Source organism: Schistocerca cancellata, chromosome 4 (assembly GCF_023864275.1).
Source record: "Schistocerca cancellata isolate TAMUIC-IGC-003103 chromosome 4, iqSchCanc2.1, whole genome shotgun sequence".
NCBI lineage: Eukaryota > Metazoa > Arthropoda > Insecta > Orthoptera > Acrididae > Schistocerca > Schistocerca cancellata.
In genome coordinates, this window is record NC_064629.1 from 828,869,964 (window position 1) to 828,889,122 (window position 19,159).

At 40.4% G+C, this 19,159-nt stretch overlaps 1 protein-coding gene across 4 annotated transcripts in view; it reads left to right on the forward strand.

Annotated features, from left to right (window-relative positions):
* The window catches only part of LOC126184888 (uncharacterized), a 124,381-nt gene that overhangs the window by 77,018 nt on the left and 28,204 nt on the right, over positions 1 to 19,159 (forward strand). For 3 of the 4 annotated variants that reach the window (XM_049927517.1, XM_049927515.1, XM_049927516.1), the window contains exons 7-8: positions 3,573 to 4,056; positions 14,234 to 14,414. In XM_049927517.1, coding sequence (XP_049783474.1) covers positions 3,573 to 4,056; positions 14,234 to 14,414 — 665 coding nt within the window. The remainder of the gene's footprint in view (positions 1 to 3,572; positions 4,057 to 14,233; positions 14,415 to 19,159) is intronic. The other variant, XM_049927518.1, reaches the window with a different exon arrangement.

A 19,159-nucleotide genomic window follows, 5' to 3' on the forward strand; every position in this document is an offset into this window, starting at 1 on the left:
TAATATTTAAAGAAAGCTCTCAGTTTATTTACTCTGCATGAAGACAGTGAAGCTTCTGACTTACACATTTCACAGATTTCTATATTCTCTCTTAAGTATGTAAGCTGCTTGTCTAATAGTATATAAAATTTTCACTGGCATTGTTATTGTGTGGGATATATACGCCAAAATGAGAAAAGTCTCAAACAAATAGTGTTTATGACCCACCTAAAAATGAGTCTTTTAAACCCAACACAAAATGAAGTTCCAGAATCATGATGCATGCAACAAAGTCTACTGATCGACTGCAGTCATGGGCAGAAGCAGAATATCTAATATGTGGGACTGTCTAGCTTTTGAATGCTCGGATGTTTCTGGAGGATGTGGGGGAGGGGGGGGGGGGGGGGGGGGAATAATCTTGAAACATATAATCCACTGCTAGAAACCAAGCTCCATTGACTGAACAATCACCTACAATGGTCTTACAGGCCTTACCAGTTATCTTTTCAGGATAAAATCAACTGAAAATCATGATATGATTGTCTAAACCACTGCAGAGGTTCTTAAGATACTTCTCATTTTGAAGACGACATTTTGAATTATCTGCTTTCCCCGGTGTTATTCACATGTGAATAGGAGTGGCACAAAACTTGGTGTTTCAGGCTAGATTACATACTTACATTGGTTAGTTAATTAAGATTTTGTGCTCCTTGCACCAGTGCTTTGAATTCATTTTGTTTACAACACATGTGACACTACCATGAACGTTTGGTTCCTGCAGTTCCAGATGCACTGGTTTTGTTGACATTGTGTTCTCTGGAACTGTCGCTTTCATGGCATTGTCTTCTTGTAAGTCTTCTTTGATGTTAGTGTCTATTGATAAATTTATTTTTGGTTCTGCTCTTGTGTAAACTAGACAAAGTCTTCACATGAAATCCATTAGTAGATTTGTGACTTATCATATATACTCAGATGAACACTGGTGATTTGCCCTTGTGTGAAGTCTGCAAGGTTTAATTGTGACATCACATCATTATCCACTATAAAAATTATAGACACACAAACGAACACGAACATACACACAAAATTCAAGCTTTCGCAACAAACTGTTGCCTCATCAGGAAAGAGGGAAGGAGAGGGAAAGATGAAAGGATGTGGGTTTTAAGGGAGAGGGTAAGGAGTCATTCCAGTCCCGGGAGCGGAAAGACTTACCTTACCTTAGGGGGAAAAAAAGGACGGGTATACACTCGCGCACACACACACACATATCCATCCACCCCCTAAGGTAAGTCTTTCCGCTCCCGGGACTGGAATGACTCCTTACCCTCTCCCTTAAAACCCACATCCTTTCGTCTTTCCCTCTCCTTCCCACTTTCTTGATGAGGCAACAGTTTGTTGCGAAAGCTTGAATTTTGTGTGTATGTTCGTGTTCGTTTGTGTGTCTGTCGACCTGCCAGCACTTTCATTTGGTAAGTCACATCATCTTTGTTTTTAGGTATATTTTTCCTTCGTGGAATGTTTCCTTCTATTATAACCATATCATTAAAATTGTAGACATATTTATGATCTTGAACACTTCAAGACATTTAGGAGAGTGTTAATATTTTTTTGTCACTTGTGTATTCACATTGGTTGAACATGTTGGCATAGTAAATCTTTCAAAATTCCCCAGAATGTTCACCAGATGAAGCTTGGATATTTTTTGCCCTGGAATATCCTATTGCCATTAGGTTGGCCACATGAAGGGCTGCAGTTAGTCATTAGAGAGCCTTCAACTGGTTGTCGTGTTACAGTTTCTTCCTTAAAAAAGTAGGGTCCATAAACCATGCTTTGCAAAACAGCACAAAAAAATTCACTTTTGGTGAATCACATTCATGTTCAATTGTTTCATGAGGATTTTCGAGCCCCCATATACGCACATTATGACGGTGAACTTTGCCGCTAATATGGAAAGTTGCTTCATCGCTGAATATCAACCGTAACATAAAAGTGTCATCTTCCATGTCCTCTAGAATAGCATTGCTAAAGTCCACTCACTTCACTTTGTCAGTATCTTGAAGAGCTTGTACCAGTTGTAATCGGTATGGTTTGAGGGTTAAACGACACCGTAACACACACCGCACTGTCATGCGTGGTAAAGCATGACACGTAGATTTGCGGGGGGCTCCGCTCAAATTCTCATTGGATTTGTTCCACTGTTTGGTCAGGCACGTGTCGCCAGCCAGGACTTTTGCCTTTACAGAGGCACCCTGTTTCTTCAACCTGTTTATACCACTGTCGAACGTTCTTTGGTGATGGTGGTTTAGCACAAAATCGAATATGAAACGCCCGCTGAACTGCAATCACTGATTGAGTATGACTAAATTCAATAAAACAATATTCCTTCTGTTGCGTGGACACCATATTGCACATCTAGCGGATTTTTTCTGAAACTGTAGACCATGCCAATTACATCTAGTGCTGTTTCAGTTACCTAGTGACATTTGTCTCAGTACTATTACAAGCTAAAATTGTGTCATTCTTTTTGGGGTACCCTGTATTTTAACGTTTATGGCACACTTTACATGAATTAATCTTAAAAATAGACTCTCTAAGGAACATTTTAAGCCAGTAAAAATTAGGCTAAATGAATTTCTGTTCTGGTCTACCCCATTTAATAAAGTCGTGTGTGTGGATGTTTTTTATTTTTTTATTTATTCCTTTGAGAAACACCCATTAAGCATTTATTCGACTAGATTTTCAAGAGTGGTTTAACTTCCGTGATGTCAGATCAAAGTATGGTCCTCTGTAATGAGGGGGATGAAAGTGCAGTGTTGAAGAAACAGAAGAGTAGTGTGCTGAAGAACAACAGTAGAATTATGAAAGATAAATATATTAAAATCAATTTTATACGCAAGTTAAAGCTGTAAACCACATCTGGACTCAAAATCGGATCTCTTGTCTTTTTGTAAGCAGTAGGCTCAGTGTCTCAGTAGCTCTGTGGTAAAGTGCTGGACTACAAATCCAAAAGTCTTGGGTCTGATTCCCAGTCAATCCCAGGATTGTTATGTCACTTCCCACTTCTTTCACCTCTGGCAATGTTTGTTGATGTGAAAAATGTCGAGTTACACTGTGGTTTGAAATCCATGTTAAACTCTAATTCCCACTAAAATTGACTGGGTAATTCAAAGATAAGAGGAAAGGAAATACACGCCATCTCCAGCAGGACCATGCCTATTAAATGTGGTGTTCAAAATGATCTTCAGATTGAAGACAGTTTTACTTCCTTTTTTATGCTACCAGTTGTGCCACTCAAAACGCATCTCATAGACAGTTTGTAAGGCTTCAAATTGTCATTGGATCCTCCCCACCACACAATAACTGGAATATATACTACACAAATTGTAAGAGAATTTCATTCTAGGATTAAATCCATTTGTGTTACTGAGCAAATGAAACATCTCACTCAAATGTAGTTCTGCTTTGGGAGAGAATGACTGTAATGGTAAGTGTGATGTGTGAGGCTATACTAGTGGTGATTTGATATTTAAGCTCTTATAGCATTTTGTGTAGATCACTATTTAACTTATTTTGATGTGTTTTTTATCTTACAGCACCAGAGACCATTGCTGATTATTGGATATACACTGATATACCACGAAATAGTGTTAATTTAGACAGTGTTATTCAGTTAGGTTACAAAAAGGAAAATGTGACCATAAAGGAAGACAGAGATGATGGAAATAAATTGAAAGAATCAAGTTCAAAAGAGATTGACCATCATTTTATAAAGGATAGTGTATCTAATGTCAATATGCGCCAAACAAAGCGGATGTCAGTAACTGAGTTGCTGAGATTAGTTGGTGGCATTGTAACTGAGCATAACTATTCTTCATTGTATAACCCAGAGAAAATAATTCGAAGTAAACCCAGTCAGCAAGTCCCACTTGTAAATCCATTTCAGATATTGATTGAAGGCAAATCGGGAGTTTCTATACTTAAAACATCAGCAAAACGTAGTGCTTCAGGTGGTCCGCCTAAGAAGAGACGCATGTTAACAAAAAGTTCATCTGAGATTGAATATGATAAGCTTTTCAGGTTAGTTATGTATTGTGGATCTTGCAACATATTGTGAACAGTATATGTCGTGTATGTTACATGAAAGTTTATTTCCATATCTTCATGGTAATTTTCAGTTGTTTGGCTGTTTAGTGAAGTTATGTTTGAGAGTTGTTATAATAGACTTTACTACTAATAAGTCCTACATGTGTGTGCCTTTAAAGAAGAAGAAGAAGAAGAAGAAGAAGAAGACAGAATACTGACTGTAATTTATTTGTTGTTTATCCAACTTGCCTGCATAATAGATTATTTGAAGTGACCTTAGCATTGTGTGTATTGGTAATGAAACAAACATTATTACTGCTGCAGTGGATGAATGTAATCATGCAGAGATGAACAATTGTGCAAGTTGCCCTTGAAATTGATTGCACCTTTTTTGCACTATTATTAGGTGAAAATTAAAGTTGTTTACTTCACTGAGAGCAAATATGTTTCAAAGTGAATTTTAAGTGTTATTTCAAATAGAACCCATTGCTGTAGTTGGTTATTTGTGTGTGAGCCATGTTTCTGGATATTCTCTGATCACTTAATCCTAGAAGGATGAACTTGGGGTTAGGGTCTGAACATTGACATTAACCACTAGGTGGCCATTGCACAGTTTTTCACCTGAAGTGGACTGATTCCAATAGACTTCATTAGACTCAAAGAAACTGTTCTAAAATTAATTAATATCAATATACGAGGCGTGATTTTTAAGTAAGGTCCATTTGAACATAGGTACACAATGAAAGGTTATTTCAAAAAAGTAAATTTATTTTCAGAAAGTACATACTTCTCTCTATTTTTTGACATAGTTCCCAAGTTTGTTGAAACACATATCATACGTCTCAACCAATTTTAAAATACCGTATTCATAAAAACTTGCCGCCTGTTCCGATAATGAAGAGTTCATTGCCGAACGAAGAGTTCATTGCAGTCTTCACGTCGTTGTCATTGTAATGGTTGCCACTGAGGTGTTGTTTGAGGTGGAGGAACAGGTGGTAATCACTCAGCGCAAGATCAGGAGTGTAGGGTGGGTGATCTAAAACTTCCCAGCCAAAACTGTCCAATAAATCGCAGGTCTGACCTGCAGTGTGAGGTCTTGCATTGTCATGGAGAAGGACAATTACCTTTGTCAGCATGTCGTGTCTTTTGTTTTGAATCGCTCTGTGTAGCTTTCTCAGGGTTTGGTAGTATGCTTCTGCCTTGATAGTGGTTTCTTGTTCCATGAAGTCAACCAACAAAACACGATGCATATCCCAAAACACCAACGCCATGATTTTGCGCTGGGACAGAGTCTGTTTGGCCTTCACCTTTACAGGCGAGTCTCCATTCCATGCTCTGTTGCTTCGATTCGGGCATGATATGCAAAACCCTTGTTTCGTCTCCAGTTATGATCTGACTCAAGAAGCCGTCACCTTCTTCGTAATAACGAGTCAAGAACTTCATCGCACACTCAAATCTTTAGTTTTTGTGGTGCTCTGTTAGGAGTTTTGGGAACCAATGGGAGCACAGTTTTTTAAACTTTAAGTGTTCAGAAACAATGTTGTAAAGCACTGATCTTGACACGTCAGGAAATTCATTTGAGAGACCTGTTATTGTGAAGTGCTTGTTCTTAAGAATCCTTGCTTCAGCTGAAGCCACCAGATTTTCTGTAATCAGAGAAGGGCGACCGGAGCAGTCCTCATCATGGATGTTGTCACGGCTATCTTTCAATACTCATACCAACTTATGCACTTTGGTTTCACTGAGTTTATATTCTTAAACATTTTGAAAGCACAGAACATAACCGTACAGGTTAGCTACAGAGCTGAAACTGAACACAGTTGTTCCTGAGGCATGCCGGTACATGACGCATGCGCTCATTACAGTATACGCACGAACTACTAGTGTCTACAATAAAACAGACCTTACTTAAAAAACACGCCTCGTATAAGACGATGTTTGTGCGCTGAACAGGGAAGTTCAGAAAGTACAGAATTCCGATTCATGTCTGGCTATCCTTATCTAGGTTTCCCACAGTTTCTCAAAATCTGTTCATGCTAAACAACAAAATAAATATTGGCCCTAAGTCATGATTTCTCTAAAACACATGAAAGTCACTATAGTCAGTAATACATGTAACACATGTGAAGTGACAGTACAGTTGCCAGGAAGAAATGACTCTCTGTAAACCAGTTCACAACAAAATGTCAATAGAAGGCTCACAGTCAATCCATTTAAGTTCCAAAACAGGGACAAGGTAGCACATGGTTTGTTGTCAGTAGGGCAGTCTAGTGGATAACGAGTGAGTAGCATAATGTGTGATGAATGCCAAGTGAGGTGCTCAGGCTGTGGTGGTGGCTATTTGTGGCATACGATATCACATGGCGTACCTACCATATGGGACACATGACTACTTTTCTGTGACCAGTGAGGCATTGCTCTCTGGTGAGACAGGGCCTACAGCTGCATGTCTGTCTCTTGCAGGACACCAATGTCACTACCTGACACTGTATTCCTATCCCCTGGGTTTGGTGCATAGGAGTGGAAATCACTCAAGACATTTCCATCTGTGCTGGTGGAGGAGGAGAATGGTTGCCCTGGCCTCCGGTAGTGTGACACTGAGGGGGTGGCCATTTCAATGTTCTGCGGAGGTGGTGAGGGGTGATCTATGTTGTGTGAGGCATTCGCTTACACGGAGGCACCCAGCCGTGTGTTACTGTTTCACAGCTTGCATTCTGGGTCCAGTCTGTGTGATGATGGGACCTTGTAAGATGTGGTAGTGCTCGGTAGCACGTCGATCACTAATATTGGCTGAGGCTGGGGTTGGAGCTGTTTGTTCAGTGGCTACAGTGCATCATGCATCAGCTGGTTCTGTGATGACCGAGGGGGCATGACTGGGAGCAGCAGCTTTGACTGATGTGCCTACAGTCCTTCTGGTGTTGCCATTGCAGGTGAGCTCCACAGTAGGTGGTTCTGGGAGGCTGCGACTGTAGTGCACCCTAGGGCTGAGCTTTCTTAATGGTGTGCACGCACACTAGGGTGCCAGGCCAGAAGTGTGCCAAATGTACATTTGACAGTCTTGTTTATGGGTACACTATTGTGGAGAACCATCTGCTGCAGGCATCTGCTCAGGATCTCTGCTGGGCTCTTCCTGTTGAGGGAAGAGATTTTGTAAGTGCTCAGGAACAACGTTAGGGCTGTCTCTCCACTGCTGTTGTTATTTAATGCTTAAATGTGGAGGCCATTCTCCCCACCTCACAGGTGCTTTATATATGGAACAGACTTGCTGAACGCTATTTCTGTTATCGAAATTAGAAAATATTTTTGATGTTAGTTTTAGTCCATTGTCTGATACTAGTGTGGGAGATGCTTTTTGTTGACTAGATCCTAAATGGCACCCTGATCATAGCTTTTGCGCTGGTGAATGACATGAGGACAATGTATGGAAAATTGCGTAATGATTCCCCCCACCACTACTCACATGGATTCCTGAAAGGGCCAGTGAAATCCAGGTGGTATACATTACCATGGCTGTGTGGGTGTTAGTCAGTACGAGAATATGGTGCATGGGGCCTGCAGCTACTTGGCACACTTTTGACGATGTAAATATCTGGCCAGGATATGTGTTCAGTCAGATTTTCCAGTCTTGTTGTAAACCACTGGCTTTTGTGTTGCTGCAATAGAATCTGAAGTCAGAGAGCTGTGGCTACAACAACTCTGTGTTTTCCCCGATTTTAATTGACAGAAGTTGTCGATATTTATTATGCTTGGCATCTGATAAAATATTTGCAGTTTCGTATCTGCTGACATTTTTCTGTTGCCAATCTGTCTTTAAGGAGTTAATTACTTTGGAAAAAGTTGCATCAGTGCTTGTTTGCTGAGCAATGGCGTGTACTGATGGTGGAAAATTGTGTATAGTTTTCTGTAGCTCCACATCTGGATTGAAGTAGACTATTCATCTTTTTTGGTTGTGATAATGTATTAGCACTTGGGTGCATGTAATAAATTAATTTCACAATTGTAGGAGGTGAGGAAGACGGAGTCTTGAGAGAGAGTGTGTGTGTGTGTGTGTGTGTGTGTGTGTGTGTGTGTGTGTGTGTGTGTGTAGTTTCACTTCCATTCATGAAGAATACTGTGTACATCATACAAACCTTTTGTAAGTGATTGCTTAATAAGGATGCCTTCTATTTGTTTGCCAGTCATCTGGCACCATACTGTTCAATTTTTTCTGTTGCTTTAGAGACGCAGGATGAAACAGATAGGCTGATAAGTGTGTCATGTCTTTCTTTCCTCATTTGTGGAAACAGGAATTAATTTTGAGATTGTCAGTGACTGGGGGAAAGTATCTGCCTGCAAAGAACAGTCACAGAGCTGTGTTAGTGATCCAGCACTAGTATGCACACGTTTCTTGATGACAGTTGTTTGAATACCATCAATGTCAACTGCATAAGATTTTTTAAAACGTCTAAGGGCTTTTATATTATCATCTTTAGTGATTATTCTAATGAATATTGACTGTGTACACATGTGAATTTTTGATTTAATGCTTAATATTTCATGTTTGGGCTGTTTTTAACTAATTCTGTAGCTCTGCTTGGAAGAAATAGTTGAAAGTGGTCACTGCAGCTTTAGGATTAGTTATTACGTTGTTGTGTTTAATTTCTGTGCTTGTGTGCATTACTTTGTTTTCCCCCTCTTGCCCTTGTTACAATATTACTCATTGCTATTGATTTTACTTTATTGTTTGATTTGTTAATTTACTCATCTACATGTATACTCTGCAAATCACACTTAAGTGCCTGGCAGAGGGTTCATCAAACCACCTTGACAAGAATTCTCTGTTATTCCAGTCTCGAACAGCGCGTGGAAAAAAGTGGACACTTATATCTTTCCATGCAAGCTCTGATTTCCATTATTTTATTATGATTATCATTTCCTCATATGTAGGTTGGTGTCAACAAAATATTTTCGCATTCAGAAGAGGAAGTTGGTGATCGAAATTTCGTGAGAAGATTCTACTGCAATGAAAAATGCCCTTGTTTCAATGATGTCCACCCCAACTCGTGTATCATGTCAGTGACACTCTCTCCTCTTTTTCTCAATAATAAAAAATATGCTCCTCTTCTGTTGTGAACTTTCTCAATGTACTCCACACAGCAGTGCTCCAAAAGAGGACAGATAACGGTTGTGTAGGCAGTTTGTTTAGTAGATCTGTTGCATCTTCTAAGCGCTCTGCCAATAAAACACAGTCTTTGGTTCACGTTCCCCATATTTTCTATGTGTTCTCTCCAATGTAAGTTGTTCGCAATTGTATTTCTTAGGTATTTAGTTGAATTTATGGCCTTTAGATTTGACTGAGTTATCATGTAACCGAAGTTTAATGGATTCCCTTTAGCACTTATATGGATGACCTCATACTTTTCATTATTGAGGGTCAATTACCAATTTTTGCACCATACAGATATCTTTTCTAAATCATTGTGCAGTTTGTTTTGATCTTCTGATTACTTTTCTAGATGATAAATAAGAGCATCATCTGCAAACAACATAAGGCGACTGCTCAGATTGCATGCTTTTGGTCTGTCTTACTAACCCGCTTAGGACACATTGTAACTTCCATAGTATTTGAGTAATTGAGGAGAGTCATTACTTTGTATGCAAAACTTATGGATTATTCCGTTATTGTTGCAGAAGGCTTTTACAGCTGGTGTAATCCAATTCTTGTTTCCCTTTTTGTTATTTAATCTTACTGTTTTTTGTGGAAATGCCTCTTCAGAGAGGTGGACCATTGTGTTAAGAAACATGTTAATGTTTTTGATGACATAATTTACTGAATATATCTCTCTGTTAACTTTCCTTTACTTAAGGAGGCCATTCATATTGTTTAAACTATCCTTAGTGAAATACCTTCATAAAGTTTTAGGATTGATTGGATATGAGATATATTTATTTACATCAACATTTACTACAAGAGCTTGGTGGCTACTAAATCCTGCATTGTATAATTGTATCATTGAGCTAAGTTGATGTTAACTTACAAGAATTTGGTTTAAGGCTATCTTGCATCTAGATGTTTTATGGTGCACTCATGCAGTCCATGCAGAGTATAATATTTAAATGATTGAAATATTTCTCACTGCTTCCATTTTGTGTGAGAAAGTCAATTTAAAGTCACAACATAAAATTACACTGTGTTTCACTGGCTTACTTTGCTGAAAAACCATTTCAATTTCTGCAGGAAATCATTAAGATTGCTTAAGGGAGATGGTAAATTGTATCCACAATGAGATTTAGATTTGTAATTTTTGTGGCTGCACTTTCAAAGATTTTGTCTTCCCCCTATTTCTTTTACAGTAGGTAATGGGTTAGATTCAGTATGTTGTTTCATGAAAATTGCCACCACCACCCTTTTTATAAATGGTTGTGGACAGTGAAATTAACTTCATTACAGTGGTGCAGAGTAGGGGTTCTGCAAGGCATACTACTGAGACATCACTGAGCTCGTTGGTTAGCTGAATGTTTAAGTCCTGAATTTTGTTGGGTAAAGATTAGAAACTGTGACAGTTAATTTTCAGATTTGTATTGAGTTTTCTGGAGAAACTTGATGTCATATTTACTGTGTCACTGACCTTCAGTTTAAATTCTGCTGCATTCAGTATAAAGTGGCTTCAGAGACGTGCTGTTTCTGTTGGTCACCCTTGGGTGCAGGTTCATCTTTTAATTTGCCCACTGTACTGTGTACTTTTTTTTGGGGGGGGGGGGATTTAGTGTTGCCTTGATGGAATGACATAATATGCTTTGGTCAGATACCACACTATTTTTGTTTCTTTCTTTGTTATACAGAGAGGACAAACTAGCACATTTTGAATCCACAATTGCTTAGAGGAGCTGTGTTTGAGTTTCATACCTGACTGATTTGGAGGATCAGAGAGTTTCCATTTCCCTCATTGAGTTCTTGACCTATTGGTCTAGTGTTGTTTATTCAGTATACCCACTTGTACCCCTTTTTTCTTCTGACTTGTTTACTGTGATGAGTTGTTTACTGTGATCCATTTGCTCATAAGTAGCTGGTTTTGATTTATGACCTTTGATTTTGTATTTTCTTCAATGGATATCAGGAAGACCACTTTGTAGCAAATACGCTCTTTGTCATGCTTGTTTATGTGGAACCCACGTGTTGTGAAATGGTTTCCATTTAATCTCTTTAAGTTAGAGTTTATATCAACCTTTTTTTTAAAGGCATTTTTTTGCAAAATTAAGTCTCAGAATGAGGTGGAGATTTGAACCTGACCTTGTTTCCCTAACTGACTGTTCGATCTTATTCTTTGAGGTGGTTTGTTCACATTCTGGTTGTATTAATTTAGGCTTTATATTTTGTACAACATTAAACTGTACATGATCACTAATTCTATCCAGCACCAAGTGGTTACCAAGTGTTATGTTGTGTATGTGTGTGTTTCCCCATGTTTGGTACACTCATAAACAGAAACTGGCTCTGTTTTATACAATGTGTGTTCAAAAAGTAAGGTGACTATTTATTTTTATGAAAAAATATTTATTTATTCATCAATATTCACGTTGCTGTCTTCAAAGTAATCCCCCTCAGATACAATATACTTGTGCCAACGCTTCTTCCAATCCTTGAAGCACTTCTCTTAAGCACTTTGTGGTACAGCCTTGGAGTACTTCCATCAATGCCGTTTTTATTTCCTCAATCGTTAAAAACTTTTGTCATTTAATAGGTCTCTTCAGTTTTGGGAACAGGAAAAAGTCGCAGGGGGCCAAATCTTGTGAATATGGTGGCAGAGGCAGGATCGTAGTGTTGTTTTCGGCCAAAAAAATCTCTCACAAGCAATGATGAATGAGCAGGTGCATTTTCATGATGCAAAATCCATGAATTGTTTCTCCACAATTCCGGACTTTTTTGGATATTGCTTCTCGAAAACAGCGCAAAATATCAAGGTAAAATTCCTTATTGAGTGTACGACCTTGAGGCAAAACTTCATGATCCATTACGCCATGGCAATTGAAAAAAACAGCGAGCAAAACTTTGACATTTGATCAAACTTGGCGTGCTTTTTTATTTATCTTGGCTCTCTGGGATGCTTCCATTGGGACGATTGGGCTTTGGTTTTAGTGTCATAACTGTGAACCCAGGTTTCGTCACCAGTTATGACCCTTTTGAGCAAATCAGGATCATCATTGACATCATTCAAGAGCTCCTGAGTGATGCTCATGCGACGTTTCTTCTGATCAAAATTGAGAAGTTTTGGAACGAACTTCGCTACCACATGTCTCATTCCCAAAACATCCAAAAAAATTGCATGACACGAGCCAATCTTACGGTAATCGACGATTTTTAAAAACAGTTTTCTTTACAGCTTTGACATTATCATCTGTTGTTGTGTTGAGGTGTCCAGAGTGAGGTTCGTCATTGGCATCTTTTTGGCCATCTTGGAAGACCTTCTACCACTTGTAAACATTTTTTTTTTGTTGAAGTGCTGGGGCATCCAGAGCAAGGTTCATCATTGGCATCTTCTTGGCCATCTTGGAAGAGTGCGTACCACTTGTGAACATTTTTTTTACTTAGAGCAGACTCAATGTTCACCACTGTCAACATGTCAAGTATATTAGAGCACTTGATTCCATTTTTCACACAAAATGTGATGCAAATTCCTTGTTCCATTTTTTATAAAAACCAAAAATCATCGAACACAGTAAAACATGTCTAACCTTTCTATCTATCAAAAACAAATGAAGTATGCTGATCGCTAATTGAATGTACATTGCCCATGCAATTTGAAAAGTTACCTTACTTTTTGAACAACCCTCATATTTCAATGCATTAGCTTTGTGTACCTAGGAAGTTTGTTTACATATGGATTGTGTCATGATAAGTCTAAAATCAAACATAACACCAGACCGTAGTTGAATATTATTTGTAATCAGCACTTGGTTTCGAGCATAGTTTAAAGCTTGATTTCTTCTCTCAATTTGCTTTCCTAGCAAACACCACTTTTTGTTACAGATATTTACGTTTGGGTGGGGATTATGTGTTTGTATTGTCCATTTTTACTGTTTTTCCCCATTAAATTGCACTTCTGTTCTATTTTGACTGTTTATCATAATTGACATTGTTGCACTATTTCTTGTTCCAGAGATTCAGTTATGTGTTTCTATGTTTGCAGTATACTGTTTACTGTGAAATCTGCAGCATGTATAATGCATTGGTGGCATGTCCACTGGTCATCATTATTAAAGTATTTCAGGTGTACTTTGACACACTTGTCTTTGACATGTTGGGCATCATTTACATGTCCATTGAATTTACATTTCAACTGTGTGTTTGAGGTACCAGCATTGATAAGGCTTGGACTGAAACAAGTGCAAATTTAGATTTGTCAGGATCTTCAGTGGATTGTGTGCAAAACTCATTGTGGCATATCTCAGTTTCATCAGTGCATGCGATAGAGATTGTCTTCTTCACTGTGTCCCTTAAAGTAAATGTTCAAGGAATAATGTGGAACTCATTTGCTTTGTGGTGAAGGAACTGTGAGTTTCTTCTTTGACTACTGAGGAATGATTTACCAGTGTATAGTGCTTCCACATTCATTAGTTATTCGAGCTTATTACACGTAAGTTTTTAAGACGGGGCAACACATCCAACAAAAACACGATTATACATATATTTGCTACCCTAATATTGAGTGTGTGCTGTACCTTTCATGCAACCCACATCTTTCCCTGTGTTACTACATTTCACCTTGTATGGATGCTGAAATACAGGGCAATTGTTCAAAATCATCAGATACCATTCTGAAGAGTGTGGAATCAGTTTTAGTGACAGTGTCAGTAAGTGGATTCCAGCAGTTAATGATGAATCAACCAACACAATGGGCAGAAGAAGGCTGCGTTTGAAAGGCCAATGTAACTAAGTTGCAGTGTAAATTATTTCATAAGCTATATATGCATTGTAACTTTTACTCACTCTTTTCAAGACGACATAAAATAACGAAATAGGTGTATGCTATTCATTACGAAAATATTAGTATTATTTATTACACCTTTTTCTCTTGTGAGTAATGTAAAAGTATTAATCAGCATTTACTTTATCTCTCTGAAACATACACTTAATCTTGTGTTATTATTCAGTAGTGAAAATACTATGATACGCTCTTTTGTTGTGCATTAGATTAGCTGCAGAGAAGGGTAAGACTCTCCCATGGCACCAGGCTGTAAGCTTCTTACTTCACCGACTTCCCCTGGTGACAGATAAAGCAGCTTCTCAAGAATATTTGAGGTTTCATCCATACGCTGCCAAATCAGTGGATCAGTATCACTCTTGGAGTATGGCAAGACAATGTGCCGCACAGGTATTTTGAAGTTTAACTATTTAATTCTATACATCAGTACTGTGATGTTTTCATAGGTTGCTTATCTTTCAATAAATTGTTTACAATTGTTACGAGAATGTAGCGTAGTGTCTGTATATAACCAGTAGGCTAAGACTAAATATGGAAATTTTTATGTTGTCTTTTATGTTACCCTTAGAATACTGCCCTATTGTAGCAGTTAATTATTAACTACCATGAACTCCTTTTTTTTTTTTTTTTTTGATTGAGTAATATGCTTTTATGATGACGTATTGATCTCATAGTCTGATTACACAGATTTATGTGCTGTTACTTTTCTGCATTTTACGAGGTTGATTCAAATGAAAATCTTAAAAGTTCCATAAAATTTTGAAAAATTTTATGATGGAATTGGTAGGTGGCAGTAGTGTTCTTTGAGGTTCAGAAAGTGACTGATTGCTGACTGGTGGCAGAGAGATGCTACAATGCAGGAGAAGGCAGCAGCAACCACAACAAGATGGCCGCCCTACTGTCAACCTGCACCGTGATTGAGCAGCAATCTGTGATAGGTGTCAGACCAATCGAAATTCACTGCAGAATGAAAGTGCAGTATGGTGATTCATGTTAGTAGTTGCAGAAAGTGTGTGAGTGGTGTAGGAAGTTTAAAATTGGTGTAACTTCTGTGGAGGATGAGAACATTGTGTTAGTGGAGGAGCTCGTAAAGGAGAACAGATGTGTAACTCTGAATGAAGTAGCCACCAGTTTGAAGATTAGTATTGGTTCAGTGCAGAGTATGGTTCACAATGTGCAGACGTGGGGGTCAAATCTGCTGGGGCCCCGTGCACCAATCTGCCCATTGCGGCAAGTCCGATTGTTATAACAGGAGACATGAGCGATGTGTCCACATCCTTAGGAGAAGGAGGCAATTAGAGTTGCTCTGACAGATGATGGTCATCTGGTTCCTGCATGGGCACATCTCCTGGGGGCGTCAGTTCTTGTGCTGGCACCGATATGATGGTGAGAGGACTGCGTTGTGAGTAATGAGAGATTCCAGTATCCCGAGCATCAGGTAGAGCCGAAGGTGGTGTAGCCGCATCCGGAACAGGCGTTGCCGGCACACAAGGCCGAAGCTGGTCCGAATGACGCACTGCAACACCCGTGTTCGCCTGGATTTCATACAGGCGTTGGCCACGGTGTTGTAAGATGTGGCCAGGACTCCATTTTGGCCACCTGTCATATCCCTGTACCCATACAAGGTCATCGGCGGTGAACCGGCCAAGCGAAGGCACCCGCAGCCGTGAGGTGGAAGGCCGCAGAAGATGAAGTAGTGTGCGGGGCTGTCGACCATGTAAGAGCTCAGCCGGGCTGTGGTCGCCCATGGGGGTGAAACGGTGAAATTGGAGAAGCGCATCATCAGCAGCAGAAGAAGTCAGGAGTTTCCTCATCTGAGCCTTAAATGTGCGGACCAGTCGTTCAGCCTCACTGTTTGACTGTGGATGGAACGGAGGGGCCGTGACATGCATAAAAATCCGCAAAATCGGAAGAGGCAAATTGCGGACCTTTATCAGTAACAAGAGTAGAGGGAAGGCCTTCCAAAGTGAAAATGCCAGCTAGAGCATTGGTGGTTGCCGCGGTGGTAGGCGACATGCAACGGACAATGAAAGGAAAGTTAGAGTAGGTGTCAATAATGAGAAGCCAATAAGTACCTAAAAAAGGTCCCGTGAAGTCAGCATGAATACGCTCCCAGGGCTTCTCAGGCGAAGGCCACGGTGACGAAGATGACTTCGGGAGAGCGGCCTGTGACACACAAGGGCCGCAGGCAGTGACCATGTGGGTGATTTCAGAGTCGATGCCGGGCCAGTACACATGACGGCGCACCAGAGATTTTGTGTGAGAGACACCCCAGTGCCCTTGGTGAAGGAGGCGCAAGACCGAAGCACCCAAAGATGCAGGTACCACAACATGCGGCGAAGCATTTTCAGTGGAAAGGAGGATAACACCATCCCTAGCCGTGAGGCAGTAACGCAAAGCGTAGTAGTTTTGCAACGGATCAGAAGTCTTAGCGGACAGACAATCTGGCCAACCCTTCTGAATACAGCGGAAAACCCGGGAGAGAGTAGGGTCAGAACCTGTAGCAGCCGCCAGCCTGTCCCCGGTGATGGGGAACCCGTCCACAACCCACTGCTCGGCAACATCCAGGTGGAAACACGAAAGTTCGTCCCTATCGAATGCCAGATCAGGTCTCATGGAAAGGCGAGACAGTGCATCAGCATCTGCATGTTGAGCTGTCGGCTGGAAATGAATCTCATAATTGAAACGAGACAAGTAAAGAGCCCAGCGCTGGAGGCGGTGTGCAGCCTTGTCGGGAAGTGACGTTGATGGATGAAACAAAGAAACAAGTGGTTTGTGATCTGTTACAAGATGAAATTTGGATCCATAGAGAAAAACACCAAATTTATGAAGAGCATAAATAATAGCCAAAGCTTCTTTTTCAACTTGAGAATACTTTTGTTGGGCATCTGTGAGCGTTTTGGAGGCATAAGCAATGGATGGGTTGTTCAGAACCATCAGAAAAACGGTGTGCAAGGACTGCACCAACCCCTTATTGAGAGGCGTCCATGGCAAGAATAAGATGTAGGCTAGGTCGATAAGTAGCCAGGCACGGGGCCTGTTTCAGCATAGTCTTCAATTTCTGGAAAGCTGCATCGCATGACGCGGACCAGTGAAAAAGCACGTTTTTATGCAACAGGCGATGCAACGGCTGAGCCACCAAAGCAGCAGACGGTAAAAACTTGTGATAGTATGCTATTTTCCCCAAGAAGACCTGCAGTTCCTTAACAGATGTAGGGCGAGGAAGGGCATCGATCGCAGCGACAGTTTGCCGAAGTGGACAAATACCATCCCGAGAGAGTTGAAACCCCAAGTACGTGATAGATGCCTGAAAAAATTTTGATTTCTGAAGATTTCACTTAAGACCGGCAGTCGGTAAGACATGATAAAGTGTGCAGAGATTTTGAAGATGTTCGTCAGTGGTGGAGCCAGTGACAACAATGTTGTCCTGGTAATTTATACACCCAGGGACAGTAAGCAATAATTGTTCCAAGAATCGCTGAAAGAGAGCAGGGGCGCTGGCAACCCCGAATGGCAATCGTTGCTATTGATAGAGGCCGAAAGGCGTGTTAAGGACCAGAAACTGCTGGGAAGCAGCGTTGAGAGGAAGTTGATGATAAGCTTCTGACAGGTCAAGTTTAGAAAAATACTGGCCTCCAGCAAGTTTAGTGAACAATTCTTCAGGTCGAGGCATAGGGTAAGTGTCGATAAGGCATTGAGCATTTACAGTGGCTTTGAAATCGCCACAGAGACAAATATCACCATTTGGCTTAGCAACAACAACGACAGGAGAGGACCACTCACTGGAAGTGACAGGAAGCAAGACCCCTGAAGCAGTGGGATGATCCAGCTCCTGTTTGACCTGATCATGAAGGGCCACAGGAATGGGCCAAGCCCAAAAAAACTTAGGCTGAGCAGTGGGTTTGAGCATGATATGAGTTTCAAAGTCATTTGCATGGCCTAACCCAGGAGAAAAAAAGAGACGAAAATGTCGTCGACAAGGAATCCAATTGAGCATAAGGAATAGCATCAGAGACGATATTGAAGGAGTCATCTATGGAGAACCCAAAAACGCGAAAGGCATCGAAACCAAAAAGATTCTCCGCATTAGTATGGTCGACCACAAATATGGGAACAGTGCAAATGACAGATTTGTAAGATACCTCAGCATCAAATTGTCCCAAGAGAGAAATCTTCTGTTTATTGTAAATCCGTAATTGCCCAGTGACAGGTGACAGGATTGGAGAACCCAACTGAAGATACGTCTGAGAATTGATGGTAGTGGCAGCAGAACCAGTATCCACCTGCATGCGAACATCTCGACCAAGTATTTGGACAGTGAGGAATAACTTCCCTGAAAGGGAATAAGTACAATTGACAGACAACACAGAATCAGAATCAGCATCATGTTCATGAACATCACGTATGTGGTCGGATTTGCAATTGATGACACATGACCCTTTTTTTAGCATTTGTGACACACGGCCCAACGTTGTGGACAATCTTCTTGTGAATGTTTCGTAAAACACCACGGACATGAAGGAAGTTGCCGTGGGTTTTGCTGCAGTATCTTAGAGGTTTGTTTACGGTTAGGCAGAGGCTGCACTTGGGAGCGTACTGCGGCCACGTCGGCCGGCGGGGACACGCCACACGCTTCGTTAACATCGCACAGACGTTGTATTTCCCCGACGTCGCCCCATGCCCCTATTTGCGCTCCAGTGGCACGAGAAATTTCAAAAGACTGAGCTATGGATAGGACTTCAACTAGATTCGGATTTGCCAACTGAAGGGCACGTTGCCTAACTTCTTTGTTGGACGCCAATTGGATAATAGCATCCCGTACCAAGGAATCGGCGTAGGATTCTTTGTGAACTGTAGAGGCAAAGAAAGCAGGCATACATCATTGTTGCTCAACAGATTGAGAGTTTTTTCCTCTTTTCAGTATTGTTTTAATTATTCAACTCTGCTTAATGGCTTTTTTGTGCAGTGATTGCTTGAATTTCCCATTATCATTTTCTGTGTTCTATTCAGCACTTTATGTTCTTGAATTTATTTTGAAGCAAATTTAACATGGATCCCTCCTAGAAGGAATTTTTCTAAAAGAAATAGCTGTTTCTTTTATTAATTTGTATTCTTTGCATACTTGTATCACTTTG